Raw genomic sequence first — 21,658 nt, 5'->3', positions numbered from 1 at the left:
ATTTTTCTGGTTCAGAGATGGCAAAACCTCTTGCTGAAAGGTGTAATTCCGGGGGTCAAGAGGAGGGACTTCTGGTGGCAAAAGTCAGGGGTTAAGGGGCAGGATTTCCAGTCCCAAGATCATGACCAGGGCACGGGGTACCCATGCAGCCCTCAATGGCTTGCCAAAGCTTGGTGAGCAGCCCTCCACCCAAAATAATTGAATTGCACCCAGAACTGCATGGAAACCAAGTGTATTGTATGAGGAGGAGGAGGACATGTAGGTTGCTGTGATGTGTTAAAAAACCAGGTGTGAAGTTTTACCTCTGCTCCGCTCTCAGTGCCGATTCCCCATCCCCTTGATGTCCACACACCTCTCAGGTGACTTCCCTGCCAAGATTTCCTATAAAGACAGAAACAGAAAATACAAAGTCATGTTAGCGCTCAGCTCTAGGTCAGATACAAAAGCTGATCTCAAAGCTGTCTTGGCTGCACAGGTGCAAGACCCTAGCAGCAAGACTAATAGGAGACTGGGAACAAGAACTAAAGCACTATAAAGGCAACACGTTTTCACTGAAACCCTTCTCCTTCAGAAGTAGGCTTGACTTCATATTTCCATCCCTCCTCCAAAACTCTGCACCTCTGTCTCCAGAGTGTACGAGCTGCCGCTTGCAATGAGAACAAAACCAGCTTACACAAGAAGCAAAAAGACCCTTAAAAGAAAGAAAAGCGACTCAAGTACAATAGTCTTTTTAAGGCTTAAACGTGTCACCAGGCATTTAATCCAAACACTTTGAGTCATATATATGTAAAATCAAGCAGGGAAGAAGGGTGAGTGCACGCCCACAGCATTCTGCACATAGCTGGGTTACTTTAACAGCGCAGGCTTTCTATATTTGGCTGCTTTCTTTTTGACGGCGTCTCATGAATAACAAAAGGGATTTATCCTGCAAGCCCCCATCTCGGAGAGGAGATCCTGAAGGACTCGGGCACTGTTAGCACTCAGCACTGCAGAACAATCAAGCCCTGAGCCAAAAGCATAGCTGGCTTATGTCCCAGGGAAAACATTTAAGATTTGGGTTAAAAAAAAAGCAAAGAAGGAATGTTTGGGTTTCAAAAGTAGCAAGTGATCATTTTATCCACCTGGAAAACTAAGACGGTGTAAGACTGGACTCACATCATCTAAAACGACAGAAGGATGCAATTAAGGACTATCACTTCTTCCCAGTCACATGAAACAATGCACTTAGCAGAGTGTGCCGTGCAATTTCCTTCCGAAGCACGCATGCGACCGTCTGCATGACCAGAGCTTTCAGGTGGGCTCAGCACCTGTATATGCAAGATGCACATCGCCACATTTCTCTAGGCTTGGAACAGCCTCATGCTTTCAAGCACATCAAGCATTTCTCCCTCTCCTCCCCCAGAATTACTGATGATGAGCTGTCTGGTCACACACCACTTCTAGGTCCATTCAGTATGAGATCAGACCTATACAGTGGATCAGGATGTTTAAGCATATGCTTAACTTTAATTCCTCATGTGGTTAGACTCCAACCCCCTATAGGATTGGGCCCTGAAGCAATAGGCTGTTTCCTAAACAGCAGTAGTAGCAAATAGAAAACACTCCCAAAGACGGTAGCAAGTGTCCAGACCCTCAGGAGGAAAGTCTGATCTGAGTTTTACTGCAAAACTCACGGTCATCTGCAGGGGAAAAAAAGGCTCTTGGTGTATAAGCAGCACAACCAGAAAGCAGAATAGGTAAGGTTACATTTAGACTGCAAAAAATAAATCTGTTCCCAGTTCTTAATCCAGCTGGTTACTTCAGATTACAACAGTAGTGAAGACAAGGTGAATGTTATTTTAACTTGCATTAGCTGCTTGAACTCAACCCTCGGTGGGAGTGATGGCAGCACCTCTTGGGCAACGGAGACACACTCAGGGGCTCATCCTTGTTGAGGGCCTCGAGTGGGTGGCTTCCACTCACATCAGCCTCCCCCTTCAGTCCCCTCTGAGGATCCTGTGATAGGAATTTATCTGGGGGCCAGGGGGAAAATGTCTTTGTTTCCTACCGCAAGGAGCTTCTGTTTTTATGAACAATGAGACTGCAATGTGGCCCTGTAGGGCTGGTCTCATTTGTGCCAGCTTCTTTCCAGCAAGTCTGCAGCACTGCAGGACACAGAGAAGAAAGTGCAAAGCCCAACTCAACCAGGTCACGGATTACACCCACTGGAGCTGCAATCCAGTTGTCTTTTCAAGCAAGGCACTGGCCAGGGAACTGCTAAACAAGGATTGTGACCCACACTGGCCTGCAGAGCACAGCAAAGCAACTGGGTCTCAAGCACGGTGGAAACACCTACATCCATGACATGGGGGGTTCAGTCTGGGGAAAAGTCACTTGTGGGGATGGGATGGCTCTTGGTGTTGGAGACGAGCAAAGCTGGGCAGCATGGCAAGAAATGGGGGATGCCACAGCAAAGTGGCTAGTGGTTAGTTATTGCACGCCAGGGTTTGGCAGGGCTCTCTCTTCACCTCAGCACCTTTTCTGTGGGTTTCTGTCCCAGGGGCCAGCGTGGCTACTCCCCTCCCAGTCTGCCCTAACAATGGCAACAGCCAAAACCCTGACCCCTTAAATGCACGGGATGGGGCCAGCCCAACTCCATTCCTCAGAAGAAAAGAGTACAGGGTCACCTCCGCCCAGCCGCCCAAGCAGTAGCCAGGGTTTCAGATCTTCCTAGTTGCTCTCACAGGAAGCATCTACACATGCAATTAATGTGAAGCAATAAACTCTGGAGTTTATTGCTCCTAGGTGCACCCTTTGAACTTGTGCCTGGGACCACAGCACGTTGAGCTGGGTCAGAGCACCCCTGGCTGGAAGAGGGTCCCGGGGGTCAGCCCGGAAAGCCAGGGCTGCTCCCCCCAAGCTTGATGTGCTGCAAAGGGGCTGGTTGGGGCTAGCTGGTAGGCAGCCTCCCCCTGAAGCAACCTTGTGCCCAAGCCAGCCACATCAGCATGCACTACTGCAGAATAAAAAAACTCTGCGGCAGGATAGTACTTATAAATTTTATTGCATTGTAAACACAAATACTCTCCTGTTGCGGAGTTAATTTGTTTGCTCGAACCTAATTGCCCTGCACATGTTGACCCTAGAGTCAGCTCCGCAGTAAACGTCTCATGTAGATGCATTCAGAGAAGCTGGGTTCTTCCCTTACCCTGCAGCTGCCTAAAGAGCAGCATTGGTGGATGCATTCTCCCTCTTCACAGCTATCCAAAGCAGAGGATGGTCAGGACTCCATCCACTTGCTCAGGAAATCAGCATCAAGCATGCTACTGATCCCAGGCCCGGTGGGGGTATCTAGGCTTTATTCCACATGCTCTCCTGGTTCTTCGTGGTGACACTGGCTCCATGTCTTCTGCCCAAGAGGCTCAACTCTGTTGCTGGGACTTAGCCACATGCGGAATCACAACCCTCTGCATGTCTCCCTGTGTCCCCTCTCTCTCCATCCTGAAAGCTATCTTCAAGTCCTTGCTATTTGCATTAGTTTCTCACTGATTGATGCCTTCCCCTTTCCTTTCAGATGTCCTCCCCTCCTGCCCCCAGGTGGGTCCTGGGACAGCTTGTTTTCAATTCTCATTAAAAACCTCATCCAGCAATGCAGATAGCTTTGATGGTTGCGTTATAAAACAATAAAATTAATCAAATAAATATCCTTAATTTTACCAATATGCTTAGATTCGGTTGCTTATGGTGTGCAAAGGTCTTCAGGATTTACCAGCGTCTTCTAAGAACATTTCACGGACAACTTGGCCAAAGGCCTGTTAGCTCTGACTAAACACTCCTTGCTCATTTAATTCTCAGTCAAAATTATTTGCAGTAGCTGAGAATATTCTTACATCATTTACCAGTCAAAAGGACAATGGTGATGTGGGCAACGGCAACTCGTTCTCATCTTCATCCTAGAGCAAGCTGAAGACCAAAGCACACAGCACCATTGTACATCAGTAACAAAGATGGAATTGAGACAACAAGATGCACATGTCTAAAAGGAGGGGTGCAAACTTGTCACCGCAGGCCAGCTGTGCTCCATGTATGAGGGCTTTATTTCTATGGTGCCTGTTTTGAAGCCTGATATAACCCAGGGCTTGCTGCTGCAAGAAAAGCTCCCCAGACTGGGATGGACTGGGACACAGGACTGGAAAGGGCCTCCCACTGAGCCCAGTGCCTGCGCTCCCAATTCTTTCTCCAAAATCACCCAACTCCGACCCCGCCTAGACACCATGACCACAAAACACCCTTAGGCCAAAACAAAAAAACCCTACAATGCCGAGAGCAGGGGAGACGGGGACGCTTGCAATGGCAGGAAATTTGGGGTTACAATTACGAAAGGTCGAGAATCTCCACTTTAGCAAACAATATTGCCCTTATGTCGTTCGATAATATCACCTCCCCCTACTGAAATACTTCATCAAGTTAAAATGAGCAAACAGCTCCAGATAGACCTGATTTATAACCTACAGCGAAAATACTATTTCTCCTGTAGTGACTTTCATCTGAGGAGCTCAAAACACTCCAACTAATTAAGCCTCACAACCTGCCTGTGATTTATTATATTGCTGAGGAGGATCAAAGGCCTGTGAGATGGACAGATGTGCCCAAAGCAGCAAAGAGGCTCGGTTACTGCATCCCCAAAACCCAGGCCCCTCCCTCCTGCATAGCCTACTGCTTGAACCCTAAACCACATCGCCTGCTTTTAAAGGGGGAAAAAAAACCCTAAAGGTTAGAATTGAATCTGTTGAGGCATACGAATGTTATCCACAGTATTTCAAAATGTCATTGAAATGATAGTAGTTCCCACCTAAACTTAATCATGAAAAGCATGTGTCTAAGTAAAGGGTTACATACTCCAAGTGAACAACGTGAAACATCTCCTGGACGTGCAATTTTGACGGTTTCCATGGCAAAGAGAGATCACCCCAGGGAGACGGGCAATAAAAAGAGAATACTCTGTCAGGGAAAATTCAATACAGAATAATTTAGGCATTTCAAACCCAGTGCCCAGAACGTGCACAGTTGTGAACAGGTTCAGCCTGCCTCACTAAACTGAGAGCTGAATCTTGTTCCCATCGTCTTCAGTGGACTGGGCACAACGGAAAAGGGCAAGCAGAAGTCACACCATAGGTGGGCACCTGAGTCAAGAATTAGACTCCAAGTCTCCTGATCCCCAGGTCTTCATGGCTTACCACTGATTGATGCTACCTTTTAACAGTTAATGAAAGCACATGGCATCCTTCTGCCTCCAGGGCACGGGTTACCCATGCAGCTCTCAATGGCTTGCCAACACTTGGTAAGCGGCCCTCCGCCTGAAATAATTGCCTGCCCCTGATCTACATGTGTCGTGTTCACAGGATCGGACAGCTGTGACGTGTCGAGCAAAATAGCTGCATGTGCCATGTAGATTGCCGACCCCTGCACTGGAAGATGTCATCACACGCATGAACACTTGCTTTCCACAAACCCACTTCTGCATCAGGAGCATGGTTAAAAGTAGCCCGAGTGCAAGCAAATATGAAGTGAAAGCTGTTCATAATTCCAGCACTCCTCAGCCACGTTTGTGCATTCAGAGAAGACAGACAACAGGCTAAAAACCACTTCTTTAGTGTAATCAAATACTAAAATCTATCATTTCCTTGTAAACATGTCATTTGGCAACCTGCTTTCAAGAAAGTGAATGTTTTATGTATCGTAACTGAGATAAAGCAAGCCATTTTTGTATTTGTACACATTTACTGGGAAAAAAATATTTATTCATCTGGAAGCGATTTGTTAAATCAATTAAATAATGTAGTAGACGGGCAGTTGCTTAGTAACTCACACAATACAAGCATCACAAAACAACACTGATGCTGGCAAAAGTATATAATGATAGCAAATCAACAATTCCTGAGCTTGGAACATCCAATTCAGAGAAGAGGCAAAAAAGTCTCTAGTAGGGTAAAGAAACACGATCTGCTTCTGCTTCCTCATCACGGCTTCAAAACAGCACCTAATCACCCGGCTCGTACAAAGATGATAAATAAATAATAACCAAAAAAAGACACGGCCCATTCCAAGATGTTGAGAACCGTTAAAGGCCATTGAGAGCTAAAGAGTTCATTTAAGAAACAAATTAAAAAGTACCTGTTAACCATCTGGCAATCTATCCAATTTCTGTGTATTAAAAAAAATAATTTGGGGGCATTTAATTTTTATATCATTGCCACTGCACCTTGGCTTCACGTGTCAGCCATCAACTTTAGAACTCACTAACTCGACGTGCAGTTACCATCTCCTGAATATAACAGTAATCTCTACTTCAGTCGCACCCTCCATCTCACAGCCTCAAAGCATCTTACACGTTACTGAACTGTGCATCATCATAACTTCCCTGTACAGCAGGCGTTTCCATCCGCTTCATAGGAAAGCAGAGACTCATAGCTAGGGCTGTCATATCTTTCCTAAATCAGCCAGCTGTATAGTACAGCTCAGGTGGAATGCAAGATCGTTCACCGTTTTACGTGCAAGACCTAGGGAGCAGGTTGAACCAAAAGAAAAATATCAGCATGACTTCTACACTTCCATTTGTCTGTATTACAGAGAACCTGAATATTATGAGCCAGCCTCTTAGGTGGTACACATCAGTATAACACCTGACTTTAGTGAAGCAATGCCAATTTACTCTATTTGTGGATCTGGTTCTACGGCTAATATAGGCAAAAGGTTGCATCAAAGGTACCCTTGACCCTAGATAACGTACCGGCACAATCTCTGCATTCCTCTCACTTTCATGATATAAGAGGCAGGGATATATTAAAGTTGATCTTATGAGGATATTAAGCAACTTTTGTACTTCTTTTCCCTTACCCTGAAATTGCCCCTTTCACAACAGCTGCAGAATTGCACAGTCTCATCGGCTGCATTCTGAAAAGCAGTTTGGGCAATTCAAAAGCATATGAAAACAATTATAAAGTATTGCTATGATAGCCAGCTGTGTATAACCATACGGGGAAGAGTATAGCTGCTGTAAGGATAATGGAAAAGAACACGGACGTTCAGCATTTCCCGCGCCCTCCCCTCCACTTCTCTCGCTGCTTCTTTACGAAACCTGTAATCGCCTTTTTTCAAAAATAATAAAATGCAGATGCACAAGTCTTTCTTTTATTTATGCTTTTTGTAAACAACTGTTGCTTTATAACAAAACATGAACATACCGTATGGTGATATCACAAAAGATCAAGCCAGGAATAAAGAAACATAACCAAACCTAAAAACCCCCCAGACATGCACATTGCAACGAAAAAAAGAGTTAGCTAATTTTTTTCTGTTCAGCTTGAAAATGCTTTGGTCCAGATGCCTTTTAGTGGCAATCATCTTCCATTGGCACAGCTGACTGGGTCTGCTTCTCTTCCTCTGGGTCCCCTGGAAGAATGCTTGTGACTGTCTGAATGAGTGACTCAATCTGCTCTTCTGTCAATCTTTCTTCACTTTCCTCCACCATCTGCAAATAGAAAAAAAATAAAAACAGTCTACTGTAATTGTAAAATCCACACTTCCTCTACTGGCTCCAGAAGGAAAAGCTGCATACTACATTAACTGGACATTGCACATTATCTGAGATCACAGGCAAACTTTTGCTTGCAAAAGTCGAATCTTTAACAACATTATGATGAAATAAATAGTTGTTCCCCACTCTGAGCCAGAGTTGAAAAATCTGCTTTCTAAGATGCATGCGATAGACCACCCCAGAATACGGTTTTAGTGCCAAGTACGGCATTTCAAAAAAAATTAATGGGGTGGGGGAGCGGGGTTTGGCCCTTTTATTACGAGTCAAAACCGTTCCAAATTCTAGAAACACTTGGCTTAAAGTTTTCCAAATCATCTGCATGACTCAGAAGTCTAAATCCCATTTTCGAGCCACTTAACATGTTTGAGCATAAAGCTCATCTAAAAATCAGTGTGAGTGAAGCTTGTAAGTGCCTAAATCAACTTTGGAAGCCAGATTCCAGGAACTGTGGAGGATGCCACCCTTTGTGTAGAGACTCCAGCTCTATCTGGGGGGACGCCAGTGTATTTGGTTGTCCTCACGCAGAAGAAGAAATCCTTTTAGCACTGTGTGTGGGTGGAAGTTTAAAGAGGGAAGTTGATACGCAGAAACATTTGGAGCAGGATTTAAAAAAAAAACGCTCAGCCCTTGCCTACTGAAGTCAAGGGGAGTTTCTACCAAACTATAATGGGAACAGTAAGGGCTAACCCTGAAGGCTTGTGAAAATCGCTCTCATTGGGTGGGTTGTTTTTTTTTATTTTTATTCATAAAACCATTTTATTGTTCATATAACAGTGCACTAGCAAAAAACGCCGAGCCCTGCAATATGCAAAGGAACCCACGGGACTCTGCTCATTCTGAAACTGTCAGCTCCTAAAAAGCATCAAAATGCATTCATTCTCCCTGTCCCTATCCAACCATTTATTACTTCAGCACATAACAAAAGGGAATAAGCAGGATGGGAAGATGCAGCTTACACGGACTGCTAGGGGGTTCAGAGCAATATATGACATAAAGAAAATGGCTGCATCTCCACTGCTCACTTCCAGACTTTCAAGGGGTTGCTTTTTGTGTGTAGTAGTTCCTATTCTGCAGAAGCTACAGCAGACACGTTGCGTGCCGTTCGTCTTTGTTAAGTGTAGACACAGCCTGCTTGGTGCCGTGCAAAGGAGAGAGACGAGGGTCGCTTGTAAAGCCGTAGCAAAAGTTTAGGTGGAGTTTTAATTCTTTCTCCGAGGGCAGGTTTATGTTTCAAATCATAACAGGAAAAACAGTCCTTGTTCCTTAGCGCCTCCAAAAAACTTCTTCTTCAGAGCTTTCTGCGCCACTTCACACAGCCGGTTTCTCTACTTAGGTCTTCCATTTAGCCGGGTGCAGAGCCTCCTTCAAGGACTGTGGGAACCTTCTTACTCCCCACAGATCTCCTTCCCCTAACTGAGCCACTTACTGGACAAGTAACCTGCAAGTTATCACTTGATCCCTGGCCTCAAATCCTTCACTCTTTAGATACAAATGGGACTAAATATTTCCCCATTAAAAGGCCACCCCATTTCCCATTACAACAGTCATTGCATTAAAAAAAATCTAGTTGGACTCTAGCCTCAACTGCCTGTCCCTTGCCCATACAGCATAAAGCATGCCATTACAGGCGGACAATAAATAATGTTCTGTAAGATTAATTATGGACCTAACCACTTTTTAGATTGCAAAAATCTCACGGCAACGCCGCTACCTGTGAAAAACAACTGTCCTGATTTGTAGCCAGCTGTTAAAAGAAAGAACTTGTCAGGGACCAGAAAGCAAGCAGAATGGAAACTTCGAAAACAAATGAAACCAATTAAGAGTTTCTTTTTTTGTATACAAAGCTGGGGTTTTTTTTCCAAATGTCCTTTGTAGAGCTGTGATTTGCATTAATTATGGTTCCAAGTCAAGGCAGGTCTAATCGGTTCTAGTTAAGTTGGCAGCTATCCAGGTACATCTTGCTTTCCAAACCCTGAAGTGGCATGCCCAATTAAACCAAATAGCTTTTTGTCCTACAAGCCACGTCTTTATACAATCTGCTCAGATTTCACCAGCCATTAGCACAGATTCTGGAGGAGGGAAAATAACCCAACTGGAGTCTGCTTATGGAACAGACAAAAGGGAGACCCTAACCATCAGCCGAAAGGAGGAACAATTGTATCCGTGGCTTCCTCTTGCCGGATGAACAGTACACAACTGTCAGAGCGGTGGCTCTCAAAATACAACAGGTCCATGAACTGAAGGAGGTCTGCACAGCATCTGCTATTAAACTGGCATTTTTTCTCTCTTGCTGATACCTGCTTTTATAACTACATTAAAAGAAGCTCAATAGTCTTTCACTACTTTTGAGAGACAAGGATTTCTTAGGGTAATATCTTTAATTGCACCAGCTATGTAGTGGGGATAGAATTAGGCAAGCTTCTGAATGTAAGCCATTCTTCCTCGGGTCTGATCGCAAAGAGCCAAGCACGGCATAGTAAAGAACGGCAGGGGGAGCGGGTGGGAGAAATTCCCAGGGGTAGAGCTTGTCCAATAACTACATACCCGGTCCAATAAAAAGTAGCACTCTTAGAAATCCTTGCCACTCACATAATTTCTGGATCATGTCAGCTACATCATCGCTCCTATACTACCTTAACTACTTCCCCAGTACTTTTCCATAGAAACCTCAGAGATGCTAACTAGGAAGGGAGCTGCCCACAAGAAAATCCCTTTATTAAGAGTCTTCACTATGCAATGTTGGAAGGCCTGATTCAAGGTCACCTCACCAGATCTTTCAAGTGATCACAACCACTGGATTCTGGATTTGATATTAGAGAATAAGATCAACGGAGGGCGAGGGGGATCAGGTCTTATTGAGACAAAATGCTCTTAAGCCATGTCACTTCTCTTCTTCAAACGAGACAATCCCCAGCTTTATCTTTTCTGAGAATCGGTCTGTCTCGGGAGGCTTAAAATTGCAGGTCACACTCTCAAGGCAATGTATACGCTAGTTTTATCAGAGGACTCCCCCCTCACCTTCCATAATAAAGCTGAGCCAAACAATCAGGAGTGTCACACGGTGTTGACAGTCCTAAGAGCGATGGCATGAGAACTTGTTTCAATCGTGTATAATACAAAATACGAAAGTGATGACGAGCATTAATTTCTGGGAGCTTCTTCATGCAGTCATTCCAGTTAGCACTGCGAGGGGTGCTGGGGGACAGCTGGTGCTATCCTGGGCTACAGAAGGAAGTACCCTGAAAGGTACCTGCATCACCCATCCCTGAACATCATGCTCTGTAACAGATATGACCACCCCAACGGATCACTAACAGTGGCGTAACTACGGCAGGGAGAATGGGGCTACTGTCCCAGGCGCCAACTTGGCAGGGAGGGGGGGGACAAAAAGAGGCAGCTGCTGAACAACTGCAATCACAGCAGCAACTGGAAGACCCTGTTGCCACTATGCCCCGGGCACCCAGCTGCCCATTCCAGGGCCTGGCAGCCCTAACTGTAAAGTAGTCCCATTCTTATAAAATAAGTGCAATGGTGTTGTCTCATGTGTTTTAATGCATCTTCCCTTACTAAACTGATTGACGGGGCTTGTGCACAATCAGAGGCGAGTGAGATCACTGAGCTGTTTGGTGGGCGAGGGTGCACTGACCATGGCAGGGGGGGGGCAGGGAGAGCGCCAGTCTGCCTGCCCCGTTCATCCCCCGTCCCCCAGATCTCCACCCTCACCAGTGCGGTCTCTATCTGCCCTCCCCACCATGCTCCTTCCCTTCCCCAAATACTTATTGGCCGGATGCTGCTCTCCGAGCTCCCAGGCTGCATTCCTGGTCGTGTGCATGCGTGCGGCTGTGCGACCGACTGCCAATAATGCTAATTTTTCCTTTTATCACCGCTGATCTGATATGGACTGATATATAAGTGTACCTCCAGTTCTGGAATCTCTGTCCTTGGTGGTTTTTAAGACCTGGCTAGATACAGCCTTGCCTGCGACAATGTAGATGGGGATGGTTCAGCTTTGAGCGAGGGGCTGGACTAGATGACTTCCTGAGGTCCCTTCCAACCCTAATTTTCTGTGATTCTATGATTCGATATACTGCAATGACTGATAGACAAAGTCTTTTATATCTGGCTGGACTGGCTGGCTATAAATGCTCGTGTTTCTGCAGTGCAGCATAATCACTTTAAAGAGTTCAAAAGATCAAAAGAATGAGCTAAGGATTTTTTTCTTCAAAGAAAGGCCAAGTGCAATGACTTATTATGGAAACTTACTAGGCAATTAGAGAACAGCAAAGCAGCATGATAAAAACCAAGAAATAAAGATTAAGCATGAAGAACTGCACCTAAAGAGACAAGCAAGAAATGATGAAAATGAAAACATCAAACAAAGGAAATAAAAGCTGATTTTCGTAGCTCATTCCAGGTGCATCAGATTTGAGCCTAAAGTCTTCTGATTTGCAATTTCAGATAAAAAAAAATTGCCGGCTTCTTATCACAGTAATAACACTGGATTATCCTAAAATGACAGAAGAAAAAACACAAAAGGAAGGAAACAAAGCAACCCACTTAACTCGTGTCTGTCTTCATAAAAGTTCCATCAACAAATCAGTTCTTCTAACAACTGTCTTACTCAAATATAAACTACATTAACAACCAGAGATCACTTCCACGGGTCAAGCTACACGCACACAGTATGGCAGAGTTAGCCAAGGTTTCAACTGGATTGGGTAACAGCAATAATTAAGCTCTCCTTGCTTAAACTGTATTTGGAGATACAGGTGGTCTCCAAAAAGCTGTATAGGACTAGTGGAAAGTAGCTAGCATTTAATTACAGTAACAAAACGTACACGTTAAGTACTCTCCAAAATACAACCAGACTTGTACGTTATTCTCTAGCCTTGGAAAAAGAGACATCCTTAAAATCAATGGGGAAGAAAGCCAATTAACCAGACTGTCTATGTTCCTTGTTCTGATAAATCTTTCCAAAGATACTACAATATTTCAGCATTCACCTCTTTACTACCCAGAAATCACTGTAAAATCTCTCTGTAACAGCTGCAGCAGCATATTGATGTCATTCATAACAACATCTTGTATGCTAGAAGAAATACAATTGTGTGGCTCTCAAAATCAATGTATCGACAAACCACATGCCAATTATGCCTTCCATCTGATATGGACAAATGATCACCGGTAATTAAATTCCCCGTGTGACACATTAGGAGCAATAGGGATATTTCACCATCCTGCTGGTGCTCTTAAATGGTCTCTAAGGTTAATGCAGGAGTTAGGAAAAAAGGTAGCAAATATTGTTCTTGAATATGATTGGCATAAAATACCTTCAGCTGAAAGAGAGCCGTTTCCTTTTTTATAGCCTGGATGTCTAAGTTTGGTGTCTAAATCCATATTTTTAGACTCCTCAGGAAAAGTGGACTCAGTTTTAGAAAAGATGACCACGCACAATTCATACCAAAGTCAGCAGCTGCAGCAGTGGTGTCCCCCGCTTGGAAGAGGAGGCCATTGCCTTTCATGTAGAAACCTGAAGACAACTGTTAACTTATATATATATATATTGGTCTCAATTGTTAGGGCTTGATCCATGCAATGAGCTGAGCAATATGCCCCTTGCTTAAATTTAAGCATGTGAGCAGTCTTGTTGACCTTGAGGGGATATACTCCGAGGCTTAATTTTAGGCACCTGTTTAGTGTCTTGCTGAATTAATGCACCCATTTACACCAATGCAGAGTGAGCATAAACTATTACTAAATAAAAATGATAGTGATCTGCACCACTTTACTCCAGTTTAAATAAGCCCAAAAAGCACAGGAATGCTGAAGTGGGTTGATTTGAGTACTCTGCCTTGAGGCACCTAAGTGAAGTATTTACTCGTTTAATATTTGGTCACGTGTGTTGTTATTTTTTGTTTCTTCATTTCCAAAGCATAGACTTTCCAATATAAAAAACCCAGAAAACACACACACAATCTTCCTGCTACAGCAAAATGAAAAGACAAATTGCTCATCAACTGTAGAATTAAATAAAAGATGCTGCCGTGTTCAGTAATAACCACTACTGGGAACCAAACCTGTACTTATTAAATAAATGTGTGTGTGGAATAATTAGGTACCATGCAGCCCTTTCCAGCTGCACTTTTAAGAGCAGTTTCTTTTTTTTTAATTGGACTATAAATCCAAACTTCTCAGAGTCAAAATACCCATCATTACCAAAGGAGATTCAGTACCAGAACGGCATGGAACAGTAATGAGGCCCTGATAAAGTCTCATTAAAAATGTTAATTAGCAAAAGCTTTCAAAAGTTTTAAATTAGCAAGGAAAAAATAAACCAGACACCTGACAATGAGAAACTCTCTATATCAGTGGTTTTCAACCTGTGGTCTGTGGACCCTCTTTGTCTAAGCAGACCACAAAAGATGACTATGATTCAAAAGTATGTGAATAACCACACTTACAATTCAAAGGGGTCTGTGCCTCCATTCAAAAATGTTTACGGGTCCGCAAATGAAAAAGGGTTGAAAAACACTGCTCTGTATTAACTGAACTATTAAGATAATTTAATGGAATATCAATAAAATGTTATTAATGAAATAAAGAAGCAAATGTGTATGTACACAGCTGCGCACCCACACAAGCTATTGTATGCATACTATGTGGCCTTTATTCTACAAATATTTCTCCAGAAGTTAATCTGCAAAGAGCAGTCCCACTGGACTTCATGCAGGCACGCCTTGAAGCTCGACTATTGTTTGCTATGGACATATCCTGCTGCTGCTGCTTGCACAGAAGCATATTGGGCGTCTTTTTTCCATTCCTTTTGTCCAACAGTTAAAATTTTAAATCAATGTTTATCTTATCTAAATCCCAGAAGAATAATGGGCAGACAGCAAATACCAGAGAATGAATTATGTAAGGACCCACCAAAGAAGTCTGAAATAATGTGCATTGAGGTAAACCGTTTCTGATGTGATAACATGACTTGGGCTGGTGAACAGAACAGCCTGTGAGCTTGACTACCTCTTTCTGTAGACAATTATTTTAAGACTTTATTAAATCTAAAAAGCAATACGACGTAATGAAAAAAGAAAGGTGCATTCTGATTGCTCTTAAAGCTACCAAGCAGAATACAATGCACTTTTGTTCTTATGAAAGAGATGCACTTGGAGATACTTGGAGATGCAAGGAGATACCTGCAGTTTCCACATATGAAGAATATTTCCAAAATGTTCATCGGTGACACGCAGCTCAGACAGACAATAAATGTAGCAAAAGCCTGAATGTGGTTGGATTCATCTCGTTCTGAGAGGTTATTAGACAAGTATGCAGGGTGGGCAGGAATGTGTATTACTGAGAAAATAAAACATTTCAGCTCCCCGTCATCTTGCATTTTGCAGAGGAACATGTGAAATTAATATTTTGTTTGTCGACAATAACAGCCTGCCAGCCTGTCTGCCAAAAGTGGAAGGCACGAGGCAATAAATCCTTGGGTCTGTGAGTTTTAAAATAGACTAAATTAAAACCTACTGCTCCACAGAGAGAGATGCAAAGTAATTTATTCATTCAGGAGACGATCCTCATCCTAACCTATCATTGTTAAAAATCAAGTAAAGCCTGGCCCGGTGTCATGGTTAGATCAACACCATTGTCTTGCTTTTTTTTTTTTGCAAGCTGCTGAGCTAGGAATAACATATGCTTAAGATTAAATTTGGAGGTTGAGAGAGTTGTTCTGTGTACAGTACTTTTACTCAGTGGGATAGGGATTAGAATTTCATGCTCCTTTTGTTCTTGTTTGAAACTAAATCCCAGGACACGGTCTGGAGAAGACAAATATAAACAAGGAGCAACAATTTATACCAGAAGGAAGAAAAATGACCTTAATTAAAATACAAGGTACCTCCCCACAGAAACCTGCCTTTTAGACAAATTCTAGTTACCCTCATTTATTTCTTGCATGGTACCAAATGGAAGGAAGCATACAAGTTGGAACAGGAAAGCCATGAAACTAAAAGGATAACAAAATTAAATATTCATTTACTAGAGCTATTCAGAGTACAGTGGAGTAAATTTATACACAGACCTATATATAATTGAGTAAAGTTAGGTAAATATATTCTTGAACATGAGATTATAACTGCCCTTTTAATAACTGTGATAGCTATTTTTAAGGTATGGCACTGAATCAAACAGAACGAACAGTGGCAGGTAGGTCTGATAGGAAAAGGGGCAGTTTTGTAGGAAGGTCTCACAGAGGATTAGAAAATATGAAGGTATAAAAATATATGAAAAAGGGTAAATTCTAGCAGAACCATTAGAGTAGTGCGAAGCATGCAGGGCCCTGGGCTCAGTGTGGCCCCACTGCATTCGGGTTGCAAATCCATTTAATTTTCCACTCTAGCTGTCTAGAAAGAGTAGGGACCTGAAACTGAAACTCTGCCTGGAGCCCAGACAAGTTAAACCCTGCTGCTAATCAGCAGGTGGCCATGAGAAAGTGATTACTCAACTGACCTTCAAGGTGAAAGCAACATTCATTCAAAAGCTCTGAAAGGCTGGGAGCATTGTGACTTACCAGCTGGATCTCCACGGCAGTCACAGGCCTGTGGTTAAGCAACTGTAGCTTTTCTGCTCTGTTTCAAGGCAAAAAAAACCAACAAAATATTTTACAATACCGTATCATTTGGGGATTTCAAATAAATAAATGGTCAAATGCAAACACTTCCCTGGTAATTTAAACTTGAAACTCATTTCCATGGGTGATTCTTACTGGATCTGTAGCAACGTAAGACCCCGAACACCATAACATATTAAGTATCCTATGACTATAATTATTTCTTGTCAAGTCATGTTTTTATTTACTGGACCAAGGTAATAACAACATTCCATCACAATTCTTAATTTCTACATACCAATTTTCATCTTCTGGACTAAAATTTCTATTCTTGGTTTCAGGGGTGTAGGTTGTAGCCATGTTGGTCTAAGGTCATAAGTAGACAAGGTTCTTTGGGTGAATCTGATATCTTTTATTAGACCAACTTAAACAGTTGGAAAACAATTATTAAGCAAGCTTTTTGAACCCGAAAGCTTGCTTAATAATTGTTTTCCAACTATTTAAGTTGTTCTGATAAAAGCTATCAGATTCACCCAAAGAATCTTGTCTGCCTATTCGTGGTTTCTGCCTTTGTTATTAAGTATTAATAATAATAGTTTGCCCTTCTGAGGATTTTAAAACACTTTATATATAAACATTGATGAATGAATCCTCAACAGTCATCAGAACTAGGCAAATCCTGTTATGCAGGCTGCCCAGCTCTAAAGCTGACACAGAGCAGCTAAATGAAAAGCTAAATTCATTTAACATTGCATCTAGATTTTTAACTATTCCCTAGCCATTCTTTATGTCCAGGAAAAGACTGTTTAAAGAATATGCATACGTTGAAATATTTCAGGTTAAATTTAAGTTAAAATTCTTATTAACTTCCATGGAGTAAGGATTACATGCCCACTTGGCCTAACCATATACTTGGATTCACTAAGCCTAGTGGTGCTACTCACTAATCTACAGATCCAAAAAGGACGTTACAACATTTGCCCTTTTTAAGAGCTTTACTAAAGAACACTTTTTTGGTGGATATAGGCAAGTATCCTCAAAGAATTCAAAACAAAATACTCCAGTTATAGATCTATAAGTGATAATATTTATTTTTTATCCTAGTTAAATATGCATCTACTCAATAGCGAAGCCCAAAGGTGCTGTCCTAATCCAATTTTTTTTATCTCACTGGTCTCTGAAGGTGTATTTTAACATTCTGGTCTTGTTGATCAGGTCACAATTTGAAAGCAACTAGTGAGCTGAGCATACCTTAGTGGCTTAGGAGAGAACAGCACAGGAACATCACACCATTAGAGATGTATCTGGCACTATCCATGAAAGAATCTGCAGCAAAAATTAAATCTTCCTATCATGAAATACAAGCAATTGCAAAAGGGTAAGTTTGGATACATCGAAAAGAGGTTTTTAGGGGACTGGACTCGATGATCTTCCGAGGTCCCTTCCAGCCCTAATGTCTATGAAATCTATGAAAATTAAAATCCCCTCTCTTGAAACAAAAGAATTGAAAACAAAAAATTAAAGCTAAGTTTTAAAATGAGAAGTTCTTTCTCTAAATAGTTACCTGTGATTCCCCATTTCTTTATTACAAGCATTACTGAATACAATTAAAAAGAACTGCTTATTATTCTTTTCAGGTTCCCCATCTAGTAGTAAACTCCTATTTTAAAGTACTAAAAGCTTTCCTCAAGTTATCAAACACAGTTCCAAAGAGCAATTTAATGTATATTTAAAGTGAGTCCAAATAGCTTCTCACTAGTTTCTTGGAATAGGGGGAGGAGGTTTAAAGAAAGAGGAAACCTCAACATTTTTCAAGGGGAAACAGATGCCAAAATTCACAGAAAACTGTTCTCACATTTTCAGGCCTTCAACAACTGCCACGTCATTGTCTGCATGCCTGTGCTCTCTAGATACCATTTCAGCTTTAAATGATCTTCTAAAATTGACAGACTTTGAAATCTGGGAGACTAACGGTTTATATTACTGCAAGACGCTTCAATGCCTTATCATTCCTGTATGCACGCTAGTAAAGGTTCAAAGGCCAAGGTATTTACAATCCCCAAGAGAAGCCAGTGACAAGTGATGCATTGCTCTCGTCTGTGTGCATGCACCTACAGAGAGCGAATTTAATACTCATGAAAAGCACGAGTGATATCCCTAGGGAATGAAGCCCTCCATTTATCAGTAGAACAAGGAAAAGCATCAGCAATGCAAACTTTTTCCAGCTCCTCTAGAAATAAATCTCCATGTTGACCTGAATAAAAAATTCCGTATTACTAAAGCCTGGATGACCCAACATAAACCTTCATCTCTATTGTCTAGGATTCAGCATGATTATACAGATAGAAGAGCCTTATGGGAGCCAATGTGGTTCGCTGAAGGCTGGACCTCCCTGCTGAAACTGAAACAATTGAGTTAATTATAAGGTAGGGTTTATGATGTGGTACGTATCCATTAAGAACGGAGACTATCTCCAAAGCAATGACACGTTGATTGCTATTTCCAAATCTGGCCTGAATCAGCAAAGCAGATTTGGATTAACTGTAAAACTTCCTAAGTGTAAGAACAGTAGGACAATGGACCAAACTGCCCAGGGAAGCTCCCTCAGTTCAAATTTTCAAGGAAAGGCTGGATAGGCAGGTTTAAGAACAGCTTGTCCTATGAAAACCAAGCGACTCCTGAGGTCCTTCCCAACTCCGATTCTATAATTCTATGAATTGTTGACAACCAAAACAAAGCCCTAAAGGAGAAAGATGCTAACCTATTTTACTCAACTCACTGGCTAAGGACAGAAATTACACATAAACCAGTTTAAGTGATCAGAAACTGGTTTAAACCTGTAATAGAATAGGGCTAGGGGCAGACATTCAAAAAGCCTGAGCCTGAATTGATTCAATCTTTGCAGGTTAGTCTAACCTGGCTAGGCTGAACAGGTTTGAACCAGACAGACATTCCCTCTGGACTGAGGAAATTCAGGCACATGACTGCAGTGGCTCAGGCTACAAGTGTGGGGGGGAGGGCTAGAGCAGCCCTACCTTTCCTTGCATAGTGCTGAGCTATGGGGGGGCATGGCCAGGCCCAGGCAGGACGCTGTGATTAGGGAGGTCTGCCTGCACCATCCCAGGCTTTTCCCTGCTGGCTGCTCAAGGGGCGGGAGTGTTGCCAGCCCCGAGCCCCAGGCTAGCACTCTGAGGCAAAGGTAGGGTGTGCACTGCATGCATCTGTTGATGATACAGAACTTTGCAATCTCCCTCCCTGCTTCTTTATACTGTCTACAGCAAACTGACAGGTGAGCAAGCCAGCAGGGGGCTGATAACAGTGTTCATTACCCCATCAGCAAAACAACAGCTTCTCTCCATTAGTTCAAACTCTTATTAAACAGCTTACCAGCTGACCTGTTGATTAGCTCCAAAAAGCCCTAAGCGGTCACTGTTCTGTCTGCCTGTCCCAGTGAAATTGGACACACACACACACACACACACCTCTTAGCATTACCTAGCATATCACATGCCTAGGGTCCATGGGGCTGGGGTCCGTGCTGTGGGAGATAGGTAGGAGGGAGGGAGGGGCGGGATTCCTGCTTGAGCAGTGAGCAGCAATGTGGGGGCAGGGCAAGGGGAAGCAAGTAGACCATGCTGTGCCTGCAGTCTCTGCCAGAGCTCCAGCCAGGGAGCAGAGGGGAGGGGCCAGCCCTGCTGTGGAGCAGCGAGCCCTGCCCAGCCCAGAGACCATGCTGGGATGCTGGGGGAGTCTGGTTTATCTTAAACCAGCAAGGGGTCTGGGACGGACATTGTATAAACCCGTTTGACCCAAATCATTTAAGTCTGATACTACATTCAACCAGGTTTATCTCAAACCAGTTTCAGCCATCTTCAAACTGGTTTATGTGCACTGAACATCAGCTCTGTTACAGATTTAAACCAGTTTCTGATCACTTAAACTGGTTGATGTGTAATGTTAACCTAGAAGTTCAGTGCACATAAACCAGTTTCAAAATGACTAAAACTGGTATAAGATAAACCTGGTTGAATGTAGTATCAGACTTAACTGATTTGGGTCAAACCAGTTTATGCAACCCCAGACCCCTTCCTGGCTCAAGTTAAATCAGAGTCCCCCAGCACCCCAGCATTTTGCAGCCCTGGGCTATGCTGTCTGCTCCAGAGAGCAGGGCTGACCCCACCCCTCTGCTCCCTAGCTGGAGCAGTGAAGGCTGACTGACAAAGGGGGCTGGAGGGCAAGCCCAGCTGAGGATGCAAACCAGTCTGCAGGCGGGGGGATGACTGCTCCCCACCCCAGGCAAACCCCAGCTGGGATCTGGGGCCAGGGAGGGAGGTTAAGCAACCCCCCGCTCAAACTTAGTGCTCACTGTGACTGCAGACAACAAATCCCAGAGGCATCTGGAAGAGGAAGTGATGAGCAACCCTGCAGAGTCCTGTTGCTGTAAGTCTGGACTGCAAATCTCAGAGACCTCAGGGGCAGCAGGAAGAGGAAGCGAACACACAGCCAGAATGCTGTGCTCTAGCACCCCCCAGCTTTTTGCCTGAGCCACTACAGGCATGTGGCTACATTTCCTGAATCAAAGGTATAAATGTCTGTTCAATTCTGTTTCAATTTAATCTCTGCAGTTTAGACTAACCTGCAAAGACTGAATCGATTCAGCCTCGGGGTTTTTGACTGTCTGTACTTTGCCATTGAGTCGCTCATTTTTATAAGATACCGGAAGATGTTTCAATTGCCTAAGTTTCAATTCTGACTGTATTTACAAGATATTTGACTACTTTTACAGAGATGCTTATCTGTAGTTCTCAAAAGGTTTTACAAAGTTGATGAGTATCATTATTTTGATTTCTGAGATAGGAAATCGGAGGCACAGAGTTACTGAGTGACAAATGCCTCAAGTAAGGAAATGTCCATCTGTGCACTTTGAAGATTTAAAAAAATAACAAAAACATAGCTTCCTTCTCATGGACAGGAATCAGATATAGTGGGCACACAGAGGAAAATCGATCTTGCAGATTTCCTGCCAGGATCTGTGTTTGTTAAAAAGGCTAGATTAATAGCACATGTCAGGTTAGAAATGCAACTGCTAACAAATCTATTCATTTAAGCAGCAAGATCGAGGCTTCTACTAAAGTTTTTTAGCTCACAGTCCTGCAAGTTGGAGTCTGCAGAAGTGCAAGACTTCAGCAGCAACTACCAGGACTTTTGTGCCTGAAACAGGTATAGTGCCTCTAGGATGGGACATAGCATAGTCACTCTTAAATACTCCTAAGAGTTCCACTGAGCAAATACAGAAAAGGGACAGTAAAATCAAGGCCCAAGTACAGCCCAGCTCTCCCTTCTTTGTGGTTTTAGAGTGTCATTATAAAGGTCTAGCCCTCCTTATGTGAACCTTATATGAAGTGAGAAGTTAATACAGGTGGCAAGCCTCTGCATGGGGGTGGCAAGGAAAAGGTTCCTTACTTGGTGTG

General features: G+C 43.0%; 1 protein-coding gene across 2 annotated transcripts in view; it reads right to left on the bottom strand.

Annotated features, from left to right (window-relative positions):
* Positions 1-7,156: 7,156 nt before the first annotated feature.
* Positions 7,157-21,658, bottom strand: part of CRCP (CGRP receptor component) — a 42,624-nt gene continuing 28,122 nt past the window's right edge. For both annotated transcript variants that reach the window (XM_006033290.3, XM_006033289.3), the window contains exons 5-6: positions 16,149-16,206; positions 7,157-7,510 (exon numbers count right to left, since the gene is read on the bottom strand). In XM_006033290.3, coding sequence (XP_006033352.1) covers positions 7,370-7,510; positions 16,149-16,206 — 199 coding nt within the window. In that variant the 3' untranslated portion in view covers positions 7,157-7,369. The remainder of the gene's footprint in view (positions 7,511-16,148; positions 16,207-21,658) is intronic.

This window comes from Alligator sinensis, unplaced genomic scaffold, assembly GCF_000455745.1.
Source record: "Alligator sinensis unplaced genomic scaffold, ASM45574v1 scaffold1227_1, whole genome shotgun sequence".
Taxonomy (NCBI): Eukaryota; Metazoa; Chordata; order Crocodylia; family Alligatoridae; genus Alligator; species Alligator sinensis.
This window is presented reverse-complemented; position numbering and strand designations above follow the sequence as displayed.